Below are 24,946 nucleotides of genomic sequence, written 5' to 3'. Positions count from 1 at the left end.
GAGCATTTATGTATGTGCTTATTCTAGCTTTTTCTTTTTTCATAGTGAATTACTTTTGTGTCTTGAATCTATGCTTTTTGTTGGTTCTTTTGTATATTTTTCAAAATAAACCATACATAATCAAACTTAGTCCTTGTGTTTACTGATTAAGTGTTTATTTTCTGTATTAAAAGCAATGTCCGTGTTGAGACAAACATTTATATCATTGATAATTTGACCCCTGTGGTTGAAGCCCTTCCCCTAGTGGGGAGTAGCACCTTAACTTACATGGGAACTGAACTTGTTCCAGATTCTCAGACGCTCCCCCTTTTGGTCTTTTGTCATAACAAGCGCAATTTACACAGATATACGGTTAAAGCCTTGCTCTTAGGATGCCCAGCAGGAAGGTGCAGACTTCACTTCCTACCTGAAACATGACATGCTGCACCATAACCATCGGACTTCTAGTGCAGCTTTAATAAAGATCAATTTCTTCTAAAAGAATGTCACTTACCGGTACTATGTTTTAGGTGCACATTGTGCACCAAAAACAACTCAAACACTACTTCATAATAATTGACATCAACACTAGACTGCAGATACTTTGACTAATGTTCCACTAAAAAGGTTTATTTCCCCCTCCGTGCATGCCTTAGCTTGTTATTCTAAATGCTGTGCAGAGCTGCAGTCTTCAGATGTTCAGAATTTCCGGAGGATCGGTGTCTAAATAAGCTCAGTTTGCGATTGTGTCCACCGCTGGAGCAGCAAAAAGCATCATCTTACTGTGTCCACAGTACATTCCCCTTTTCTCAGACTGAAAAGGTTATTCCAGTTATTAAAGAAACAGATCTGAAATTTCATTCCGAGTTTTGTACAACAGATTTCAAGCTGAGCCAAAGACTGGGTGGTCCTCTTTCTGCCAGCAGGGACTGGCTGTACTTTCCCACAGTAGTTGCCTCATGTGTAAACTACATGACCTTACAGTAAATGGAAGAGGAGGATTGCCCACATGAATTTTTTTACACGAGTGCACAGTGTTTGGACACTTAGGATTTTACAAGGTAATAAATCTAAGCTGAACATATTAACGTGTCTGACTGACTGGCCTTATTGATTTTTTGGCCACCTGGGGAGCAGCATAAACAAGCTGTTAACACAACACTGACAAGATTATTATCACCTTATGAATTGATGTGACAAACTTGTTTGCTGACAATTGCGGATTTACACATCTAGCAGTTATGGAGCAAACTAAAAGATTAATTTCATTTGGAGTTGCGGTTGTGTCCACCTGGTAAAAGTCCAATATTCACTCTCTTTTTAGTTGAAACTAAATCAAAACAATAAGTTGTAGAGTCGCGTGACATTTCGCTGTAGATTCGTCACTACAAAATCACATTTCACTCTGTCATTTGATCCATTCTTATACATTTTTTGATCATAAGCACTTTAAAGGTGCAATATGTGACTTATGTACTGTATTAAATCCAAAAATTACTACAATATGTCATTGGATGTTATAGGTCCCATGACATGGTGCTCTTTGGATGCTTTCATATAGACCTTAGTGGTCCACTAATACCATATCTAAAGTATCTTTCCCAAAATTCAGTCTTGATGTAGAAGCACACACACTAGAGCCAGTCCCACAATGAGCTTTCCTTAGTATGTGCCATTTTTGGGGGCAAGGTGGAGGCTGGGGCCACACCCCCAACCTCCACCTAACCCATAAAGGGCAAGATTCCAGATCGGCCCATCTGAGCTTTCATTTTCTCAAAGGCAGAGCAGAGCTCGGTTAGCACCTATCGCCATTTCTAGTCACTGGGGGACCATAGGCAGGCTGGGGGAACGCATATTAATGTTAAAAACCTCATAAAGTGAAAATGTCATGTCAAGGGACCTTTAAGGTAACATGTTGAGCTCAAATACTATCTTATCTGACAATAATGCTAAAACCAGTATTTTCTACTTTTGAAATGTCCTGTTCCATGACAGAATCCCTGTTTGTGTTTTAGCCTGTGTGTTGGTATCAACTGCCCATTCTGAAGGCATGGCCTTGTTGTTAGATGGTCTGTAAAAATGCCAACCCAGCACGCTACAGCTGTAGTCCAGCCATGGAGGCATCAAAAAAACAACGGGATCAATGGAGGTAGGTTCTAGCCAGTCTAAAAAACCTCAGCATGTTTCCAACAGTTGCATGACCAGAGACGCAAGCCTCAGGTATATATTGGAGATGTATTTGAAAGATGGAGAAATCTTAGAGCCCAAAATCACGCTAAGTTAGCTCATTTCCTCCTGAACAGGTAAGCATTAGATTCCGTGTAATTGATCACGGATACAGGGATCGGGGGAGCTTGAGGGAGCTCGGCTACACTTAATAAGCCATGGGCTCACCTAAAAATGTGATTGGGGAGGGGTCTCTAAAAACATTGACAGTGTGTAATTTTGACGTGCAATTTCAGTTTTGTTTTATATGCTCATGTTGGATTATTATGTGTAAAATTGCAAAAATATAATTCATTTATGCATTGAACCTAATTCACTTCAATGAAGATAACTATATTTATATATTCTTGTCATGAGCATTAAGGCGTAGCGGCGCTGCGGTGCAAATTCTACTTATGTTTAGTACATGTTAAGGCAAAGATTCGTAGACCAAATATAAACGTAGGCCATTAATCAGCGAAAATGCCTTGAAATTCACTCTGCAGTTGGCATCGTTCAGCCATGGCGAAACAAAAACAAGGCAGTTTAATTTGGTTTTAATAAGAAATTGTGTAGCAAAGATGTTAACAGCATGACAGATTTACCTGCTTCAAGCCCTATTGGTACCATTCCCTTCATATAACACACACAGGGAACAAAAAAAAGGTGTCTTCATTAGCTATTGTTCCTGGTTATCCACTCCACGTTAAATCTGTTTATTTTTTACCAGCTGTTTGGTTTATAACAATATCCTGTGGCTGGTGGGCACCGAGCTGTTTCACTTCAAGTTTTTCTTCAAAACGTCGCCTTTGTGGTGTATAAAATAATCTACATAGCTCATGGTGGCCGCAGTTATTGTCTTCTTTAAAAGAAAGACACGTCTGGCAACAATTTTGCAAACAGCCAATCAAATTGCAACAGGGCAAGAGGTCATCAGTTGTGCTACGCATCACTGTTTTCCCACACTCAAGGCACTTAACACCTTAATAGCTAGTCTCACAGCGGCTCATGGAGCCAATTAGAATACTATTTTAAAGAAATTATCCAGCCCCTATAAATTGTAGGATAATAATTAATAACAGCAGCAACCAAATAAATGCACTAATTCAGAATTAGATTACTTTCTAAATAAGGCCATTTATTACACTAAAACTAAAACACTAAAACTAAAACTTTTTTTTTATGTTGCCAGCAGTTGAGCTTAGCCCTACTATATAGACTACTGTACAATTATATAACGTTAATCAATGTCTTTACATAGCTCATAATGTAGCATTACTATTAATGAGATAACTGCATTCTTTTCACTTTGCAAGAGTAATTTTGAATCTATAAATTCTGATTTCATGAGTATGGTGCACTAAGCTTACAGGACGGTCTCAGACACTGACTTTTAATTCAACTCATCCAGGGGCACTGTTCCACAGCTGACCTAGGCTGCTAGATCTGAAAGGAGCCTCACCCAGCGAGAAAAAAAACACATATTGTTAGTCGACTCCACATGAGCATTACCAGCCTCATTTGTTTGAGTACAGTGACTGTAATTCATGGGAAACCCTCCCCCCCCCCCTCCCCCTCCCCCTCCTCCAACACCTTTAAGAATTGGTCGAATGTTGCCTCTGGTGATTTTACATCATTTCTCTCCGCCTTCCAACAATCCGATTTCAGTGGCTTGAGTAGGCTGGATCTCCGCCTCTCCTGTAAGACCAGCCATGTGACAAAACACTTGGCGGATTAGAAACCCAACCTGACAAGAGGTTTTTTTTTTCTTCAAGAACAGTCACTTGTTCACAGATGCAGAGGAATTTGCTGTGCATCTCTGGTTTGAGTGAGAATTTGTCAAACAATAATTCACTTGTAAAGCCCGGTATGATTAGACACATATCTAAAAACCAATCCATGCATGAAACATATTTCTTGATACTATAAAGTGCAGCACCTACAGCTGCTGATACATTACACATTTATTACACATTTATTGATTCAATAAAGGTTTTTATTACAGTTTTTCTCAATCGCTTTGGCACAATCGTCGAATGACTATTATACTTGATCAAACTATATGACTATTTACATGAACATTGAGGTCAGTTGTTCACATCACTATAGTCATTTGTCATTGCTTTGCCAGATACTGCACCGGGTAAGCCTTGCAGATCAAATAGTTTGTATCATATTATTGTCAACTGCAGTTATAAATGTGTTCGTTGTATAAATCCCTCCATGATGCGTCATGCCAAAAGTTTTGCCTTGTTGCAATGCAAGGGAGGATATCTGGTGTGATGTTGATAAAATGTTGTGGTCAGACAGAAAGGGGAGATTGGATGACCCTTGAGGTCGATACATTTGTTGCATATTTTCTCTTTTCTTGCACATCAGTACAAGCTTCCTTTGTGGAATTATGGTTGGTTGGTGTGTACTCACAATGAGCAAGTATACTGTGTCCATGGCTGACATCGACACTATTCAGCAGCCTAAGTATACAATGTTAGCAACTGCACAATATTAAATAGTGGGTACCAATCACCCATTCAGAGTACACTGTCATTTGACAAGATGCATTTTGACTCTCTTGGTCTAAACAATGATAATGGAACTTTTTTTCTTTGGTGACAATGATTTATTCATTGACGGATTTATTTACATTTGAAACAGGAGTTCATTATTTTTGACTGAGTAATCACCTTTTGTAGGTCACATAGAGTGGTGAGCTGAATGTAGCACGTGGTGAGGATTGTATTTTTCATTTTCGATTTGACAACACTAAGTTTGTTTTAGTAAATGTGCCAAAGTGATTGAGAAAAACGGAATTGTGGCATGCACACTATGGCACCACAAATTAAAAATGGTCCAGATTCAGAAAAAATAAATTAAAAAAATAATATATATATATAATGCATATGTAATGCATTTTTTGTTTATCCTTATACAGAAGAGTGTTACACTCTTTTTTTTTGTCAAGAAACAACACATTTTATGGAAATTCGATCAAAAAAATCAGTTCTCCACTTGCATATTTTTGAATTCAGCATCAATAGAGGAAAGGGGAAAAAATTGGCTAATGGGGGTACATTAGCCTATTTAAATATGTTTTGACCACTATAATTAATTATACAGATCCAACTGCTTAAGGGTTTTGACAGTTTGCCACGATGTAACATGTTGAGAATCCAGTAAACACATTTAAGTGCAACCTCACCATTTGAAGTACACATTTTGGCTTTATTCGGCTGAACTGCTGACACGACACAGTCAACAGATGCCTCCATTATTTTATCAAGCTTTTGTCTGAATCCGACCACAGCTGTGGCTCTTGTGGGCTGCTAAGGCCCTTCAGTCAGTCTGGTTTGCGTGCGACAGCGCCAACCTTTCTGCACATTCCACAATGAAAGAGTTTTGTCCCGACATTGTGATTTAGGTCATCACCAATTCAGTGGCTGTTTTGTGGCATTTGAAAGATGTCCAATCTCCTGGCTTGGCACAATCACCCCATGCCTGTTACCATGGCAAGCGGGGGCAAGAACCTCCTCCATGCGTGTTCCCAAAGTAAATCTCCACTTTCTGGGGGTTTGAGCTGAGGGGGTTGGAAGGTAACTAGCGGTCATCTCTCTGGGCACTGAAAGGTGCTGGAGGTTCTTGCTCTACTTACACAAATTAACCCTATCCTGTCTTTCTGCACGTTCTTATTCAGTGAGGTAACACAAAGTGGATCAGCGCTCTGCGGCTGTGTAATAGATTAAAAAAAATGCTCAGGCTCGAAATCTAAGAGGTTAATTCAGCTGACTCCCCCCATCGTCATTTATCGTCTTATTAATCACACCACTGAGCTTCGCCTTAAAAGTGGGAGGGCTGCTCGAGAGCGCCGTAAAACCGCGAGGAGCTGTCTCCGTTACGCGTGGTGCTGAAAGTGCTGTCCGCAACTGCAGCATCATGTGGTCGGTCTTCTTTGTCTTTCTGTCTTATCTGGACAAAAACGTCGTCAAGGGCGACTTCCTGAGCCGCGCTTTGGACGCGGAGAAGGAGAGCAAAGAAATGTTATCAATGCTCAACGGCACCTTTTGCGCAAAAATGTCAACCGTGAGGGAAAGCTTCCTCTACCAGGTGTCAGACGGAGCCGAGGTAGTGCGCTCCGTCATCAGCCCCACCGGGAAGCTCGTGAACTGCTCCGTCATAGCGAATCAGAAGCAGGTGAAGTCGTTCATGCATGAGTGCAGGTTGGAGCAAAAACAGCAGAGAGGTCGGCAGCTGGAGACGCGTTTTGCGCGCAAGGATGAAGCCAAACGGATGTGCCGGGAGTTTAAAGAGAGCTCGGAGCGCAGCGGCAGGATGGAAGGGGAGGACAGTGATGACCCGGCGCTGCCGGACAAGGTTTTAAAAAGATCCAAGAGAGGCTTCACTTATCCTGGGACCCTATGGTGTGGAGCTGGAAACATGGCTGATCACTATAACCAGCTGGGTGAGTTATATTACTTCAATATATTTAAGGAAATTAATTAAATGTCAGTGTGTTCCAATAAGACTGACCTGTTTGTTACAGGAGAATTTGAAGAGACCGACAGCTGCTGCCGTGTCCATGACCACTGTCCTCATGTCATCCACGCCTTCTCCTCCAATTACGGACACACTAATTTCAAGTGGCACTCCATCTGTCATTGTGACTGTGATAATGCGTGAGTAAAACTAAGTATCACCTTGGCTGCGATTTAAAAAATGGTTTCTGGTGGTTGAAAATGGTTTCCCTGTTAAATGGGCTAGTCGGAAGTTTGTAAGTGCATGTCCAACCACAACAATACAATAATAAAAAATGTTTTTAATATTGATGCAGCATCGTTTAAAACAATCGGTCTTAGGGGTTTTAAAATTTAAAAATGGTATCAGAGGGATATACAGATGTCAGAACTTGTGATGATCAATAGGCCTAAAGCAAACTTCATACAATAAATAAAAACCTAAATGTTGCTTTCTTGAACTCTCTCTAAAAACAAATTAGGTAACACATGAATGCATTGACCATCAACTTCAGAAGTGTAACAAGCAATACATTAACTTTTAAAATGCATTAATCATTAAATGCTTTAAGCTGTTACAGCTCAAGTTGTAGGTTTTAACCCTTGTGTTGCCTTCCCTTCAACAGCAAAAAAAACATAGGCATACTTTTGTTGTCCCTTTTCAGCGTTTTTTTTTAAAGCTTTTTCCAGATGTTTTGGTCACTTTTTTATCCTTTTTTTAACACTGTTTTATGCTTTTCCCAACTATTTGTCATTTTTTTCTGACATTTTCTCTGCTTATTTCAACATCCTATATTTCTGATTTAAAAAATCTTTCTGTTCTTAGTTTACAATTTATTTCAATAATGTTGCTGCCATGAGGTTTCAAGATCTTACTGTAAAAGCTAATGGACGTTGTTTTAATGACAGGTAAGGGCCAAGTGATAAATCTGTTGCCATTGGTTTGACCAAATGACAATAAAATCACAACAATATTGCAATAATGATCATCTGATTTGGATGCCTGACACCTAAACATTGAAGTTATTGGTTGACGCAAAATTCTGGATAACTTTAAACTAAATTATGGAACAGCTTGATGGACACCTTTGCAAATGCACTATATCCCAGGAACATCTGCTGGAGTGGAATCGTAGCAACAAGTCAAACTCAGCATCCTTTTGCAGAGATTCTCTACTCTCATAGGTTAAACTGTGTTGCCATCTCCTGAAAGAGACAGCTAGAAAATTAAAATGAGTTTTTGTTCTCTCTACAGGTTGAAAAGTTGCCTAAGGAAAGTCAACGACACATCCTCCAGGGTAGTTGGTCAGGCTTTCTTCAATGTGATCGGTGTGCCTTGCTTTGAGTTTGGCTATGAAGAACAGTGTACAGAGCGGCACTGGTATGGCCTGTAAGTATCAGAGCACTCTGGTAGTAGACTTATAAGCAGATTTTCAACATATTGAGCTGTATTGCTTTCTAAAATCACCACACACAATCCTTCCGTTCGCTCGCTCTCTCATAGGTGTAAACGATTTGAGAAGGTTCGCATTGCTGTGCTACAAGAGGCGGTGCCGTACGACTTTGGTGGCATTGAAGTCATCGACAAGCTGCCGCTCGGGTCTCCCAAGAACAAAGATTCCAAGAAGAGCAAAGAAGACGAGAAACCAGAGAGCACAACAGAGTCTAAAATGTCAGGCCCGGAAGAGCCTTCACTTAGAAAGGTTGTCACCGCCGCCGAGGACTTCATCAAAGTCCTCGCTACCGTCTCCACCTCTCAGAGCTCCACCACTGACTCCGAGAAAGGGGAGGCGCAAAGCTCAGAAAAGAAGAAGAGGAAGAATAAAGGGAAGAAGAAGAAAACCAGCAAGAAACAAAAAGGAAAAGGAAAGGGGAGAAAGAGAAAGCAGAAAGCAGAGGAAGGAGCTGCTGTGTCGCCCTCTGGCAGCAGAGCAGAAGAAGTCATCGCTCTCAGTAACTTTATAAATGAGTCACACAAACACAACCAGTCGAGTAGATACACAAACAGAGTCGATGACGGTGAACATACGCCTGGGGCAAAAGAAGAGCCCTTTAATGAGGTCATGAAAGATGAACCAGCGATGGAAAAGGAGACCGTTTCCATTACGTCACCTACGACAGTCCAAAAGAAACCGGCAGAGTCCACAAAAGAAATCATTCTTTCTACACCTACAACTGTTACTCCACATCAAGAAAAAACCAGAAGACTAAGAAAGTGGAGGAGGAAAAAGAGCAAGAAAGTCCCTCTTCCTTCCTCTGAAGTGCTTGTACTGAACACAGCAGACAACTTAGAGACCCTTTTTGTCACTACTGTCAATACCATTAGCCCAACGGCACAGACCGAGCAACAAAGCTTTGCTATCACCACTGCCAGTACCCCCATTATAATCCCCAAAGTCAAAAAGAACAGGTCAAAGGACAGAGGGGACCGTGAGGGGAGGACAAATAGGAGGAAAGTCAGCTCGGCTTCTTCCATTGTGGCCGCTGCCCATGAAAATTCCTCCATGGACAATCTGAGAGTGGTCCCTCTCACCGTGGCTCCCACCACATCGTTGGCGCCCACCACAGAGCGGCAGGTTTCCCACAGGTTGAACGTTAACGGGAAGAAGACGGCCGTCCGTGGTAAAGCTCTGAACTCCTCCTTTAGTGTTATGAAAAGGCAATACTCAAAAAGACTAAGGAGCAGAATGAGAAAAACTGTTTTGTCTCTTTCGAGTGAAAATCCCCTTTTTCATAACAGCTCTGAAAATGTGCTTCCTATACCTCCAACTCCAGACACGAGTTATGCACTGAAGAGCCCCGCAACCACTACTGCAGAGGAGACAGAAACTCACAGTGAGAGGAGGCTTTTTACTACTATCACAACAGCCCCTTTTATCATTACAAAACAACACAGGCAGCAGAGAAAACCAAGAAAGAAAGCAAAGTCTGCTGCTCTCAGAGATGGAGTTTCTATCCCTGAACCAACACCAATGACTTTCAGAACCGCGCCATCCAAAGTCGCCATCACTGAAGAAATCAATCTAGAGAGATCTGAAAAGCCTTGCGTGACCACCTCAGCAATTCCGGTCATGAGTCCTTTTCAGTTATCTATTGAGAGAGCAAAAGCACAATTCAGCAGCAAGAAGAAGAGGAGGAAAGCAGCACTGTCTGTTACACAACAACGAGCCACGTAGTGTGACAGGATAGGCTGATCAAAACTTAGCTGGCTACGCTAGTTCCTTTCGATCAGATAAACTTCTACATAAAAAAAAAAAAGTTTTACGGTATAATCTTTTCTGGTTCAGCATTTAAATCACAGAAATGGACAAAATCATGTTTGATTGTAATGTGAGAATCAAGTTGTTCTAATACTGTTTTCTGCATGCCCATAATAAAATTTCTCAATGATTATATGAATGTATCTGACGATGCCTCTGTTCATATCCCGTGATAAAATGAACAAAAGTAACATGTTTGTCATTTTGGTAAACATACTAATTGTTTTCCAGCTGAGAGTTGGATGAGAAGATTAATACAACCTTCGTGATATGCTAAATAACATCGACAACTCAAACAGTTTTAGTCGATGAAAAGTAATTTGATTTTAGGAAACGGTGCAGTGGATATAATACATGCCTTTGGTGTAGGATAACCTTTAATTCCCACTGCGATACGTCAACCAACATGTCCCTGAGCAAGACACTTAACCCATAGTTTCTCCAGAGGTGTGCAACCTCTGATATATAGCAATATTAAGTCATTTTGGACAAAAGTGTCAGCTAAATGAAATGTACTGTAAGTACAGATATGGGAACTAGGGCTGCACAATTAATCGAATTTTAATCACAATCACGATTTTGACTTCCCACGATCAAACTTAAATGATCTAGCGATTTTTGTGTGTGTAAAGCGTCATTTCATAGAACGCTCTGGGTATTTTGCAGAGCCCATCTACTGCTCCGTAAACCACTGTTTGATCATGTGCCAGTCAGAGTAGTTCCCTGCACCCTGTGCAGCTTAGTTTCTAGATGTAGACAGTCACAGAAGACAGAGTAACGGGAGGAAAACTCTACATAGCAGTCGGTTATACGTCGGTCTCAAGGTTTACCCCTTTACCAGTAAACGCAACATTTTGTCCTGTCTGTTGTTTTTCAGACAACAGCAGTGACCAGTGCTAGTCGGTGCTAGTAGCGTCTGTTAGCTGTTAGCTCCTCTACGACGCACCGGTGCTAATGTCCTCGCATCCGCTACAATTCTGTTTATATGGATATGGTTTCATTTTGCGTTACATGACCCATTTCTTCTGTAAAACCTTGCCTGTGTTTGGGTCTCTCCTCTACTCTCTCGTCTTACTCTCCGCGCCCGGCCACACAGCGGAGCCAGTCCACACTTCTGACATTTGTCCACAGTTTTAATTGTTATCAACACAGCTGTATATTGTTAAGCATGAGAGGCAAATGTGTATTTGTACCAGTGTTTCCGCTGGTAACTCTGCTATTGCGGCCACCAGAGATGTGACCCATGGCCAGAGTATCATAGTTCATAAAAATGCAGCGCAGTGACGATACAGACATTTCATACACAGGACCTGTGTATCCGCCATTCGACCCGTGCTGGACCCGTTCATAATGATCTGTGTAGCGTCCATCACACTCCCTCTCGCAGTTATAAATAGCCTATGTGACGATAACAGTTGTTTTGGTTAAAATCAACAAATAATCGTGAGAATAATCGTGATCAAAATTTCGATCAAAATAACCGTGATGATCAATTTGGCCATGATTTTGCCGCCCTAATGTGAACTAATCACAGGCAATTGCCTCCCTTTTGGATAGACAGTTCCCCCTGGTTGAATTTTTATGAGTGTTGTTTGTCCAGGTTTACTTTTGTATGACAGCGTGCCGTGTCAGTTTCATTTTACATTTCAGTTTATTGATATTGAATTTGTAACAATTGCAAATTGCACCAAATTCACTGCACTCGGTATCCAGCAATACTCCTGCCAAGCATGAAGTAGCCTGCATCAGATGGACAATTCTATCAGAAATTCTTTTCCTAGAATAGGGAAGGAATGATCCGCCCTCCTCTCCCTCTGAATGGTTTACCCTGTTATTCTAAAAGTTGCTTTATGGTCGTGCAGAGGCTCCACGCAGAGCTTTCGGCGTAGCCTACGTAAGGGGTCTGCGGGGTACGCTGTTGATTTGACGCAGAAGCATAAAACGGCCTTTACCCTAATCCTAGCCAACCTCGGGCCTCATGCCTTAACCTATCCAACCAACAAAGGCAACGAGTACGAGCCGTCATCATCGGCCACAGAGGCAGAGTAGGGCGAGTCATGCTGTCACCATGATAGGAAACGCAAAGTGCTTACTTTACAGACAGTCTTTTCACGTGACTGTGGATTACCCACAATGTCAAACAATCCCTTTAAACATAGTAGATATCTTACATTTTTTTCATTCAGATTAAATATGACATTATAATGAGCAGAGAGAGCTATGAATCCTGATTGATTAAATTCTAAATCATCCTTTCAAACTCATTTTGGGTGCACATTTCCATGTTATCTCAGCTGGAAATATTTAATCAAAAGAAACTCAGAGGCTTAACGCTAACCTTCTTAACCGGATTTGATTTTTTTGTGGACCTTTTATTCCATATTGCGTGCACAGAAACCGTGGCAAGAAACTTATGCGAGTTTATACTGTGCTCTTTTGTTCGGAGGGGAATTTGACCTTGTAGTTGCCCCCCTTGTGTGATAAGGCAGGGTCACATTCTCCACATAGATTATGGGTGCTCACCTTGCACTTTACTTTCACCTCTCAGTAGGGGTTGTAACACGCTGCGCAGAGACTGAAATCCAGGTCAATCCTTCCAGGTCAGCTGATTATCACATGCCTGCATAGGAAGAATGTGTCCGGGTGAGATTGAAAAGGGCTAGATGTCAAAATTAGATGTCCATTACATCTGACACATAAAAACTAAAATTTATGGTTGAGGAAAGACTTTTCAGTACAGCATCAGATTATCTCGTGTGAATCTTGCCAACAGTGGGAAACGGTGAAACAATGCAGACTTTTATGATCCAGCTACTATTTGTTGGAAGACACCCAAGAATTTAAAGGAGCTTGGCATTCAGACACAGTCATAAGCTGAAATGTAAGAGCGACTAAGTTGACACCCTTGGATCTGTGATAAGATCATTTCTCACAGGAAGGAACTTTCCATTTTACAGTATCTGCAGGTTTTATATATGTTGGATTCATGTTTATGGTTATATTGAAGTTTATAAACCCAACCTCTGCATAAAGATTGAAACTGTAGTTTACAATTTAAAAACTCAAAAGGACTTTGATGCGCTGCAAAAATGCCCAGTATAAAGAATATTATTAATATTTATGCCACAATGCTTACACACAACTTGTTTTTGTTTAGTCCGCACCAATAAATGTATATGACTATGAATAATTAGCACTTACAGAGATCATACACACACACACACATACACGCTCACACAAGCTATGAAGCAACTTACTGTGACTGAGGCTGAAACAGGAAGGGGTACACGAGTGGGGTTTTGATGCACTGTGGCTGATACAAATATATAGTACATGTAGCTTGGTGTCATACTGGGACCTGCAAGCACCTGAGCACAGAACAGAAAAAAACACAAGGTTAGAAAATGAAATCATCAAGCTCTCCCGCAAAACTTGAACATTCCCTGAACTTATGTGATGTATGCAGTTGATGCTTCCTCCAAAATGCATTGGTTGGACTCCCACTGGGCAGGGTTTGTGTTAAGGTTTTGACACCAGCCTGTTACTGCAGAGTTGGCTTTGAAATATCTGAGATGTGTACAGAAGAATGCTCTGGTCAGGCAGAAAAAAACACACCAAGGGTTATATAATCCATAGTATGGGCAATAATGAGAGGACATCACGCTCTGTGGCATCCTATTAGGTGAAGAATCCAATAATTCATTACATTTACCAACCCAGAGGAGGGTTTATTGATTGAGAGAAACTAACCCGTAGAGCTTAAATTGGCTGGTGTGGCACTGATGGATGAGGAAGAGGGATGTTGTGTTTTGGCTCCAAGTGATCCAATAAGACTGCTCATCAAGATGATCCTGTTCCTGCAATTAAACTAGGTTGTGTAGAACAGTGTCTCTATTGTATTCCAGTGTGTATGTAGCGCTACAAAGGGTTTCACAGTTACAAAAAAAGACAATAAAAAGCATTTGAATGAATATTTAAATCAAAGACAATGTTTTAATATTGCCCCACCCAGGCACTGTACAATTAAATGAACATACCAAAGCACAACAAAATCTAAATGGAAGTCATTTTGACTTTTCAGAACACAGAAAGATCTTCATTATGGGACATATCTGGAGTTTGATATGACAGCAATCCACCAGGCTGCTCATTTATCTAAATGCTCATTGCATCTGTGCAGATGCTTTAAATGTAAAGGAATGAATGCAATTTAATAAATAATTTTGTCTGTTTTAAATGCCTTGGAATTTCTAGTTCTTAGGAGTCTAAAATAGCAAATTCTGCTCATTGATGTGGTCTACATTTCCATGCAAAGACCTCACTCCAAGGTAACAAATAAACCGCATTGCCAAAAGGTTTGTTCAGCTTCTTTACAAGCCCGGTAATCATTAATTTTATTTCTGGCAAGTGATAATGGCAAAGACTAGCTCCTAATTCTCTGGCACACATTTTCTGTTTGGGTGTGAGGAGCCACATCCCAGTCACAAAACAGTGAGCCAAGTGCTTTGCCAACATTTGTATAAGTATACAAATGTAGGCTCTATGTAAATGGGTGTTCATTAACATCAGAAAGACGGTGGGTGGTGGTGGCTGGCAGTCGCCAGCTAACCTTGGCTTTCCTTTGGACTGGCAGCAGAAACACAGGAAGAGATGAAAGTAGATTTCTCTTTCAATTCAATTCGATTCAATTTTATTTATAGAATCAAGTCATAACAAAAGTTATCTTGAGACACTTTACAGATAGAGTAAGTCTGGACCACACTCTATAATTTACAAAGCCAACAATTTTAGTAGTTTCCCCAAGAGCAAGAAATTAGTGCAACAGTGGCGAGGAAAAACTCCCTTTTAGAGAGAAACCTGGGACAGACCCAGGCTCTTGGTAGGCGGTGTCCGACGGTGCCGGTTGGGGGTGTGATGAACAGTGTCAGTAAAAGATAATGGAACAGTGACTACAATAGTAGTTGTAGTAGTTCATGTCATAACAGGGCATTGCAGGGCGTTACAAGGTGTAGCGTGGCATAAAAGAGCATAGGTGGTTCAGCCTCATCAAGCACTAAATGTGCTGGATGAAAAGAAAACATAAGGACTCCGGGGAGTAAACTCCCCAGAACTAAGTTAGTAACAACATTACTGGGACGGGATGCACACAAATGGAAAGGGAGAGGAGGGAGCAGCTCAGTGTGTCAAAGGAAGGAAGGAAAGGAAATCCCCCGACAGTCTAGAACTATAACAGCATACAAAGAGAGACAGGTGCCTGGTCAGGCTAGAGCTCTCACCAGCCGGATCAGGCTTTACTGGCCCGTCTCCCTCTACTTTTGTGATATTATGGATTTTGATATGGCAGATGACTCTGACAACTCTGAAGAGAAGCAGGTGGGCCGGGCTAGGCGGACGCTGCAACTCCTCACTCCCTAACTATAAGCTTTATCAAAGATGAGGGTTTCAGGTAATTCTTAAATGTGGTGATGGTGTCTGCCCCCCAAGCCCAGACTGGGAGCTGGTTCCACAGAAGAGGAAAACTGATAGCTAAAGGCTCTTGCTCCCAACCTACTTTTAGAGACTCTAGAAACCACAAGTAGCTCTGAATTCTGGGAGTGCAGTGCTCCAGTGGGACAATAAGGCACTAAGAGCTCTTCAAGATATGATGGTGCTTGACCATTTCAAGCTTTGTAGGTCAGGAGAAGGATTTTAAATTCAATCCTGGATTTTACGGGAAGCCAATGCAGAGAAGCTAATACAGGAGAAATATGATGTCTTTTCTTAGTTCTTCTTAGCTGCAGCATTCTGGATCAGCTAGAGTCTAAAGGGACTTATTTGAGGTTGATGATGCTTTTCGGCCTCCTAAATATGGTACCATACAATATGATGCCAGGATTACTGTTGATTTGTCTGAAGCTTTAGACCTTTAAACCTGTTGTGCTGAAGATCAGATATTAGGTTTTAGTTGTAATGTCACAATTACAACAACAGAAAGGCGAAGTCATAGAATTTCAAAGGAAACCTCCACCCTGTTAAAGAGAAATGAATATGTAAAACATGAAGATTAAGATTAACTTCATTGTCCCACAAGGTGGGAAATCTTTCTTGGGCACTTATCCCATACTGCAGCCATAGTAAAAACAAGCAAACACATTCCACATCAATAAAAAAACAAAACAGATACTGTACAATCCTACACAACAGACCACAATATGGCCCTATTGGTGTCTGAAACACAACATAGTCTTGTGCAGTGGATTAGTTAAACATTACTCATGAAACAATAACATAATCCCCATCGTCAACGCAGGCCCGTTCTTCTATTACTCTGCAGCTATTTAGGAGTTTAATATACACAGGAGTAAATGAGTTTTTGTTGTGGTTAAGTCTGCAGCAAGGATTTTTAAACCTCCTTACGGAGGGCAGCAGCTAATACTCTGTGTGCAGAACATGAGACGTGTCGCTAGAAACTCTATTGGCTTGTCTCCAAGAAACCCATTCATAAATACTCTGCATAGACAAGTGCTCTTTAACAACAATGATTTTCCATGCAGTATGTATGTATCAATCAGAACATTTTAGTTTTCAACTGACAGGGAGGTTGCCAAACCAAACTATATGTAAATACAAAAAAGGGACTATGAGAGACACAAATTAACATAAGTATTTAGCACAAATAATCTAAAGATAATCATAAAATTGACGCTTTGAGCCTCCTTTCTTCCTTTATAATATGTAGGCCTGCTCTTACTGTCCTTTTTTCTAGACACATAATGCCAGTGTGTGTTCTCCTTTAAATGTTGCATGACATGGTGCTCCTTGGATGCTTCTTTATAGACCTTAGTGGTCCCCTAATACCATATCGGAAGTCTCTTTCCCAAAATTCAGCCTTGGTGCAGAATTGCGGCCTTGACCAACTGCCATTTTGCTTGTTTGAAAGCCATGGTGTCTCTCTCTCTCATGGGTGGGCCAAACTCTCTGCCCGGGCAAAGCAGAGAAAGGGGAGGTAACCTATAAGCTTCCAGATCGGCCCATCTCAGCTTTCATTTCCCCAAAGGCAGAGCAGGATACCCAGGAATCGGTTTACACCTATCGCCATTTCTAGTCACTGGGGGACATTAGGCAGGCTGGGGAACGCATAGTTATGTTAACAAACCTCATAAAGTCAAAAGAATTTTCATGCCATGGGACATTTAAAAAATACATTCATAAAATCCAAAGATTCACAGTGTTTTTTTGTGCATAACACGCTTCTCGGTGGTGTTTTTTGCCCCCAACGTCTCCTTCCAGGCAGCTGGTTAGGTTTAGGGTTAGAGTTAGCTGACCGGAAGGCAACGTCGGAGGCAAACAACACCATCGAGCATGCTTCTCTTTGTGAACAGATTCTGCTTACCACCAAAAAATATGAAGACACCCACCACAATATCACTATTCTGGATGTGTGTAATAATAATGTGCTTGTGACCTCTAGTGGGCAAAGCCTGAAGGGATGCTTATCAAGCTGTGTTGCTCACCAGAAATTCATACTCATACTGTATGTCAGTTGGAAGGGCATCGTTTGGTTTAGCAGTGGTAATTGTTTTTTAATGCTGTTTTTAACATTTAAACTGATCATTTTCTTATTTATGTTTTACATGCCCTTTTACAAGCAGTTCAGAACTCGTTAAAAGAACTCATATGGACTCAAAAGTAAAATCAAAGATTTTGGCACTGGAGTGAATCTTCAACGCATCAGTAAAGTCTGCCGATATTAACAATAGTGTCCTTTCTCCCATACTTTTATTATACAGAAAAAAGAAGACTGTGTATTCAAGCATCTCAGTTATTTGTTGCTTGAAAGCCCAAATATCAAAATAATAAAGATATCCACGACATGTGGGACAACACCCTTAACATGCTGGTTGTTTGTGTACCGATTCACCGTTGCCGATTGCCGTCCACAGCTTCCAAAGTTTCTCCCTAATAGGAAGTTTTTCCTTGCTACTAACAATAAATACTAATACTAATACTAATAAAGGCTTGCTCTCGGGAAAATTACTGGAATTGTGTGGTCTAGATCTATTCTATCTGTAAAGTGTCTTTACAAAACTCTCAATACATAAAATTGAATTAAAGTGAATTGTAGTCATTACAGTAACAACACACCACACACTGTCCATGATGCAAATAAATCAGATTTGTAAGCTCAAACATACTAAAAGGTGAGTTGTATTATAGTTCAAGTTCTAAATCCAACTTATTGTGTTTAGTGTGTCATTATTATTATTTTTTATACAAACAATAGAAAGGTGTGGGTGTGATGTGCAGCATCAGTTTAGTGTGTTTTTGCTTGTATTGTTCTTTTCTAGGCAAATACAGTAGATTATGAATCTGATACATAAAGTACCCTGGTGTCCTTGAAAAAAGAAATAATTTTACTGACATCTAGTGGTCATTTACGTTTGTTTCTTGGATTTGAGTTTCTTAACTGGGACAGTTTCACATGCTTTCACCTTTGAGTTAGAATATTGTAAATTGATTTCTTGTACTCTCATTTGATTCTAAGCTACGTTAAACCTCTTATTTATAACTCAGCTTTCCATAATATCAACATTTCTGTAACATGGAATGTGTCAATACAAGTTAGTGATATTGTGGTTCATAAAGACCACCAGGACTGGAAACCAGTGGCTTTTTCCCTCCATCTTTTTTCCGCTTAACCAGTTTCGGGTCGTGGGTGGAGCAGCTCCAGCAGGGGACCCCAAACTTCCCTTTCCCGAGCCACAATAACATTTTTATTTCTTAAAAAAGTAAAACTGTCTTGCATAGTCTGACCTCTTTCTTCTCGTGGACTCTTCTCTCCAGGACTCTTCTTCAGTGTCTCCACTTGTCCTCCACATTATGCCACAACTCTCATGTCTTGTCTCGAGGAAAGCTCTGGGAAGAAGGTGTAGCTGTCTCTCACTGGCATCTGTTACAATATACTGTATTATAAAAACTTGACATGAATGAGAGTAGACATTTAGGTAACTCTGCCACTTCCTCCCCATTCCCATCCCTGATGAAACAAACCGGAAGACCACATTACATCTATATCAAAGTACACATTATGAACATCTCAGACAATATGCATCCTTACATCAAGATATTGTTATGACATGACACGCCTGTACCACTAATGCATGCAGTATTTATCAACATCTACTGGAGCAACAGGCTGTTAAGCAAAGCATCAAATCAAAATTTCTGTCTGAAATGTATTAAGTATAAAGGAGCATCAAATCTATATACCGGATATCAAGTAAAGTACCAATACCTCGAGTATATACAAATATTTGGTTCCAATTTCAGCATGGTTGGTTTGTGACGTTTTGTTTTGAGGATGTTTATGTTATGGACTTTTTGTGACAATGATGACCATGCAGGTAAAAAAACTGTAAAAACTTTTGTAAAACAGTATAAATTGTGTAAGAGAAGCGGCACCTCACCAACATGAATGATGAAGTACTTCCTTAATGCTGATAAGTCAGAGCCAGGCCTTGTGCACACCTCCAGTACTGCCACAGCTTATCTAATTTAGCAAACATGAAAATGCTCAGACATAATCTAAAAACAATCAGTAAATTATATTGACAGAAACTCCCAACCTTATACTCACTGGAAGGAAGACGCTTATCTACAGGAGAGATAATGCATAGACGACACGTCTGGATATAATCATATATGGCCGTACTGTGATTAATGATACTGAATACTGAAAACACTGAAAAATATTTGCATGTATAGAGTTGAGACAAAATGAGCATACAACAGAGGCAGATTACTGCGCAAAATCATTAATTTATTGAGGATCTGAGAGTGTACAGCTGCTAGCCGCTATGTGAGGCTGTGAATGAGTACAGAAGACCTTTAAGCTAAATGCCAACGTCAGTATGCCAACATGCTCACAATCAAAATGCTAACATCCTGATGTCATTTACCATGGTCACAATCTTAAGTTAGTTTAGGGTGCTATCATGCTAACATTAGCTAATTTAGCCTAAACTAAAAATACAGCTCAGACATACGCAAACCCTTTTCACATTCTTTAGTAATAGATTTTATTACATTTTGTTTCGATAATTTAGAGTTTTTGGGGTTATATATTACAGATTTGTTGTATGTAAAGATTTTCTCCTCGATATTTTACTGATAGAAATGTAAAAGATCTTTAAATATTTTGTTTTCATATTCTTTGTGTATTTTAGTGGTTTATGTTTCTGACAAAAACATTTTAACAATTGGACACCAGTGGCAGTCAATGGAACAATCCCTGTGGTCCAAATGTTTCTAGCCAAACTAAAAAATCTAATTTCCTTCTGTATAATATCGTGCAACAAATATCATATTCAAAATCGACTTTTAATTATTTAAGTGCTAAGTTATAGCACAAGATACCAAAGTTTTTTCATGATCAGATGAAGTAATTGTAGTAAACCAATGGGATGAAGAATGTGTCTGTCTGGTGCAGATCTACGACGCCTGCTCCACAGGTCGCATCTGAATGTCCCCAATCTGAAAGAAAAGACGTGACCGTTATCTCATAATGGGTAAACTAATGAGATGTCAACAGTGACAGAGCAAAGGTTGAAAACATGTGTCATCACTGTCACTGTAGAAAGCCATAAAATTTGCAAATAAATTACATACCTGGACATGGGGAGGGGCACTTAGGACGTATGTGACCGAATTAGCAATGTCTATTGCTTCCAAAGGCTGTAGGAGAAGTGAAAAGTGAATAATATGCTACTAATTATAACCATAATACTGGAAATGTAGGAATAATATTTACCTTAAATTTAGAGTATGAAGCAGCAGCTTTAACAGCATTGTCTTTGTAGAGCCGAGAAGCAAATTCTGTCTCTACTACACCAGGAGAAATACACTGCAAAAAGAGTGGATCGTCAGAAATGAGAATACTTTATTATTACTTTAAAAAAAAGTTACAATTACTTAAAATCTCATTAAAACTTCGTTATTATTATTGCATTTGTCTCGTGATAAAAGGATGTTGACTCATCCCTGAGGGGCAATTTGATTTACAGCCAGCAGCACCACATACCAGACAAGCAACTGAGAATCACAAAATCACAGGGAGACAGCACAAAAAATAAATTAAGCACTATATGAACATCAAAAAGTCAATGAATAAAACTACCTAATGTTGTTTAAATGCCCAATGGAAGTTGGGATAATTGACTTTTTGAGCCTATTGGCTGGCAGATGTTGACCTTAGATGCGAGGATTAAATCTGAGGGGACCGCTCCTTTTGCCATCACGGTGGCTCGACTTTGGAATGACCTGAAGATAAGGCTCGCAGAGTCAGTGAACTCTTTAAATCACTTCTCAAAGCCAATTTTTATAGGCTTGCCAAATGTGATGTGTCTTTTGTCTCTTTGTATTGCCTTTTTTGTATATTGTATTGCTTATGTTTATGTTTTATTGTCCTCTCACTACTATGTTTTGCGTCTTTTGTCTTCCCAGTTTTGTCTTGTTATTCTTTGGCTCTACTGTTTAGCTTTTGTTCTTTTTTTTTTTTTTACCTCTGGGGATCCTGCTTTAGCCTTGCTTTGCCTATCAAAGCACTTTGTAAACTCTGTAAAGGTGCTTTATAAAATAAAAGTTTATATTATTAGTAGTAGTAAATGTTAATTATGCTAATAATGCAATGGCACCGGCTTTGGTAGATTTTAAATTGAGCTTGGCATGTTAAATGCATGGATGTGTTTGAAATGTATTACTGTGGCTCTGATGTGGGTTTTGGCCTCACGCAGCTCCTGTCTCAAGCCCTCGGTCAGGGCCGTCACAGCGTACTTGGTGGAGCTGTAGAAATGTACATCAGCACTGGGTACTACACGATGTCCACTCATGCTGCAAGAGAAGAAGATGATGTTTGGAGTTGTAAGCTTAACCAGGTCAGCACCAGCATTTAACTAAATGCATTGATATTATCTCAATCCCTAGTACTTTATTACATTAGTACATTGTTGTTTGAGTAATTGGTCAAGCAAAATGCTAAACTTTTCTTATTATGAGCATCTGGATTTGTAACTTTTATTTGTCTTTTTATGACAGTTGACTGAGTAACTTCAGGTTTCTGACTGTTGGTTGGTCAGAACAGGCAATTTGAAGACGTCCCTTTAGGAAACTGAACTGAGCTTCACAAGCATGATCATTATTGCACAACATCAGTGAATAAAACTGTACCTGTTTATGTTTATGATGTGCCCGTCGTCAACATTTCTTTCTTTCATTGACTGATATGCTTCGCGGGTGCATATACACAATGCAAGAACGTTGATCTGCAAGACACAAAAAATATATTAATACCTTCCAGGAAATGTAGGCCTGTAGTCTGATGGTAAGGGGGGGGGAAATGGCGTTGAAATTTCCCTTCATGCAAACAAAGATAACTTAATCATTAATTCTTATGCACAAAAAAAACTTTAGCCTCTTTGAAAACTATAAATGAGTCAAAAGGTGTAGGAAACATTTCCGTATTTTTAGTTAATAATGGACTCAATGTTCCCCTTAAGATCTGCTTGATATCATTAAGAAGCTTCGTTGATCTAAAGAAATGTTTGACTATTTTTGACTCGTCTAATATGATGGGAACATGTGTTACTAATAACCTTCCTTCTCTTCTCTTCAAGTGTTCCAGTAAACCATGACAGAGTGCTAGCATGCACAATACTAGGAAGACCCAGACACCAAAGCAAGAGAATGAATTTGCAACTGTGCTTTTACATTACATGTTACATTTCCTTTTTTAAATAAAACACAAAGTTCTTACATCCATCATGTTCTTCCAGCCACTGGTGTTGCCATTTAACAGTGACTCTGGATGAGCCAAGCCAGCGTTGTTGATGCACACATCCACCCCTTTGTGCTGCGCTTTGATGGCAGCGAACATGGACAGAATCTCTTCCTCGTTGTTCAAGTCACACTTGAAAGGTACCAACACACCACTGTGGCCTGTACTTTGACACTCATCTGCCAGTTTCTGTAATCAAAAATGAAAAAGATGTCAGAAAATCAACCGTATAGTTAACTCAGTTGTTAACACAATCCACCCCACCATCCATTCAGAGGTTTTACATTGACATCAACAGAAAGAGTGTAAATCTGTAGATTTGGGCAAAGCCATTCATATCTAAGGCAACAGCAAGAAAACATTGTAAATACAATCTAATTATGCTAGTTTTTGGAAAATGTGAATATTACTATTTGAATATTATTATTACTTGTTTTTACAGTTTTACATTCTTTAAAGACCCTTTGGTAGATTAACTAATAATTCCTTCAGGGAAACATGAAGACTTACTCATTCAGTGTATGGCCTTTTCTGTGTGGAGTGGCACCTCTGCCCCTTAGTTATGAAGGTCAATGTTTTATTTCATTCAACTTTTATGATGTTAGCTATCAAACATGTATTAACTATTAACTAGTGTATATTGGGGGTGGCAGTAGCTCAGTCAGTAGGGGGTTGGGTTGTTCTTGAGCAAGGCACCGAACCCCCAACTGATTGGGGCACCTTATGGGCAGCCCCTTCACTCTGACATCTCTCCATTTAGTGCATGTATAGGTACTGAGCATGCGTGTAATTCAGGCCTGCGTGTAGTAACAATACAGTGTAAATTGTAATTTTCCCTTGCAGGATTAATAAAGTATACATTATTATTTTTATTATTATTATTAATACCGTAACGTTGTGAAATCCAGATAACAAACATTCATTATAAGTTTAACTGGCTAGTGTTTATGGGAGTTTATGTGTAACTTACAGGAAAACAAAAGCCCTTTTGTGTTTTTTGCAGCCAAAAAAAAGCTTCAAAAGTTTGAATATGTTTTAATTCACTTTAGCCAATTAGCTAACTAGCTGAGCATTTTCTACGACAGTTAACGTTTCTTTCAGTTACCGTTATCTCTATTCTACTTTCACTTTAACATTTCTTCGACAACGGCTTTGTTTGGTAATTTGTGTAACGTAAGCTACCTTACAGTTAAGCATATGTGGCTGTGTCACATTGGTTTGTTCTTGTCTCAGGTGGACTACTTTTAGGGTTTAAAATTCACTTTTTCGTCCCCCAGCCAAATGGATGGTAATGTCAGCTAGCTAGTTAGCTAGCTAGCTAGCTACATGTTCAAATTTTTACCAGCCACCCAATTCGCTTTTTATCGGTTGGTGACTGTTGAGTGAATCAAATCCACCAGCATTTAGCTGGTAACATTACATGGGGATCATTTTTAACGCTGACAGCTAACCTTAACGTACACAGTGCAGAAACCATAGGCAGGAACTAACTTTTAACTTCAGGGCAAACCTGTATTTTTTCGACGTCCCTGGCACAGCCCACTACTTTCATGCCGTACCGGACCAGCTCCTTAGCTATGGCCGCCCCTATCCCAACCGAGGCTCCGGTCACCAAAGCCACTCTGCCCTTCCAGCGCTCCATCACAGCTGGGACACACCGCTAACCTTTAGCTCAATATAACCCCCAGGTAATAGCAAAAGCGACACCTGACCGGAGGCAAACGCGAACCAGGGATCTACAGTCAAGTGCTCCTGAACGCAGCACTGCCGCCAACGGAACGTCACTGTGCTGCATTCAGGAGAACTACGAACTGTGAAGCTAAACCATAGATGGTAGTGTATCGTAAAATAACGTTCAATTTGGCTATAGAGTTCATACCATTTTGTTCAATAATATTACATTTTTCTATGTCTGTGCTTTATAACATTTGTGCACCTGCAGTTCTTTTTACCATTGCATTTATGCGGAAGAGGATTGAGGCAACAAGTGAAAAAATGTGTTTGAATTCTGAGTTTAAATTAGGCCTAGTCTATTCTGACTTTGTTTTCAGAATTTCGGATAATCTTTTCTAATTTGGACCTACCTTAATTCTACATATAGACATATCTACTTTTGTTCTTTTATTTTATGATGTATGAATATATTGACTATATATATTTACTATGTAGGCCGACACAGGCTA

The 24,946-nt window shown here is 39.9% G+C and overlaps 2 protein-coding genes across 2 annotated transcripts; one reads left to right on the top strand and one right to left on the bottom strand.

The window, feature by feature from the left end:
• The first annotated feature begins 6,010 nt into the window (after positions 1-6,010).
• proca1 (protein interacting with cyclin A1) lies at positions 6,011-10,095 on the top strand. Its single transcript, XM_034867765.1, has 4 exons — positions 6,011-6,640; positions 6,722-6,854; positions 7,948-8,082; positions 8,197-10,095. The coding sequence occupies exons 1-4, from the start codon at positions 6,115-6,117 to the stop codon at positions 9,866-9,868; spliced, it is 2,466 nt and encodes an 821-aa protein (XP_034723656.1). The 5' UTR covers positions 6,011-6,114; the 3' UTR covers positions 9,869-10,095.
• A 9,645-nt stretch (positions 10,096-19,740) lies between these two features.
• On the bottom strand, positions 19,741-24,543 carry LOC117942184 (dehydrogenase/reductase SDR family member 11-like). Its single transcript, XM_034867528.1, has 8 exons — positions 24,274-24,543; positions 22,743-22,952; positions 22,157-22,251; positions 21,691-21,820; positions 20,742-20,834; positions 20,600-20,665; positions 20,373-20,464; positions 19,741-20,299 (listed from the first exon to the last, which is right to left on the bottom strand). Exons 1-7 carry the CDS (start codon positions 24,403-24,405, stop codon positions 20,423-20,425), a joined length of 768 nt encoding a protein of 255 aa, XP_034723419.1. The 5' UTR covers positions 24,406-24,543; the 3' UTR covers positions 19,741-20,299; positions 20,373-20,422.
• Between the last annotated feature and the right edge of the window lie 403 nt (positions 24,544-24,946).

Source organism: Etheostoma cragini, chromosome 3, assembly GCF_013103735.1.
Source record: "Etheostoma cragini isolate CJK2018 chromosome 3, CSU_Ecrag_1.0, whole genome shotgun sequence".
Classification (NCBI taxonomy): domain Eukaryota; kingdom Metazoa; phylum Chordata; class Actinopteri; order Perciformes; family Percidae; genus Etheostoma; species Etheostoma cragini.
Note: the sequence above shows the minus strand (reverse complement) of the source record. Positions and strands in the feature narration are given on the sequence as shown.

Coding starts and splice junctions, on each gene's coding strand:
- LOC117942184 (XM_034867528.1), bottom strand. CDS start 24,405: ATGGAGCGCTGGAAGGGCAGAGTGGCTTTGGTGACCGGAGCCTCGGTT. Junction 22,252..22,742: donor GCTGGAAGAACATGATGGAT/GTAAGAACTTTG, acceptor TGTGTCTTGCAG/ATCAACGTTCTTGCATTGTG. Junction 20,835..21,690: donor AAACCCACATCAGAGCCACA/GTAATACATTTC, acceptor CTCTTTTTGCAG/TGTATTTCTCCTGGTGTAGT.
- proca1 (XM_034867765.1), top strand. CDS start 6,115: ATGTGGTCGGTCTTCTTTGTCTTTCTGTCTTATCTGGACAAAAACGTC. Junction 6,855..7,947: donor CATTGTGACTGTGATAATGC/GTGAGTAAAACT, acceptor TTCTCTCTACAG/GTTGAAAAGTTGCCTAAGGA. Junction 8,083..8,196: donor GAGCGGCACTGGTATGGCCT/GTAAGTATCAGA, acceptor GCTCTCTCATAG/GTGTAAACGATTTGAGAAGG.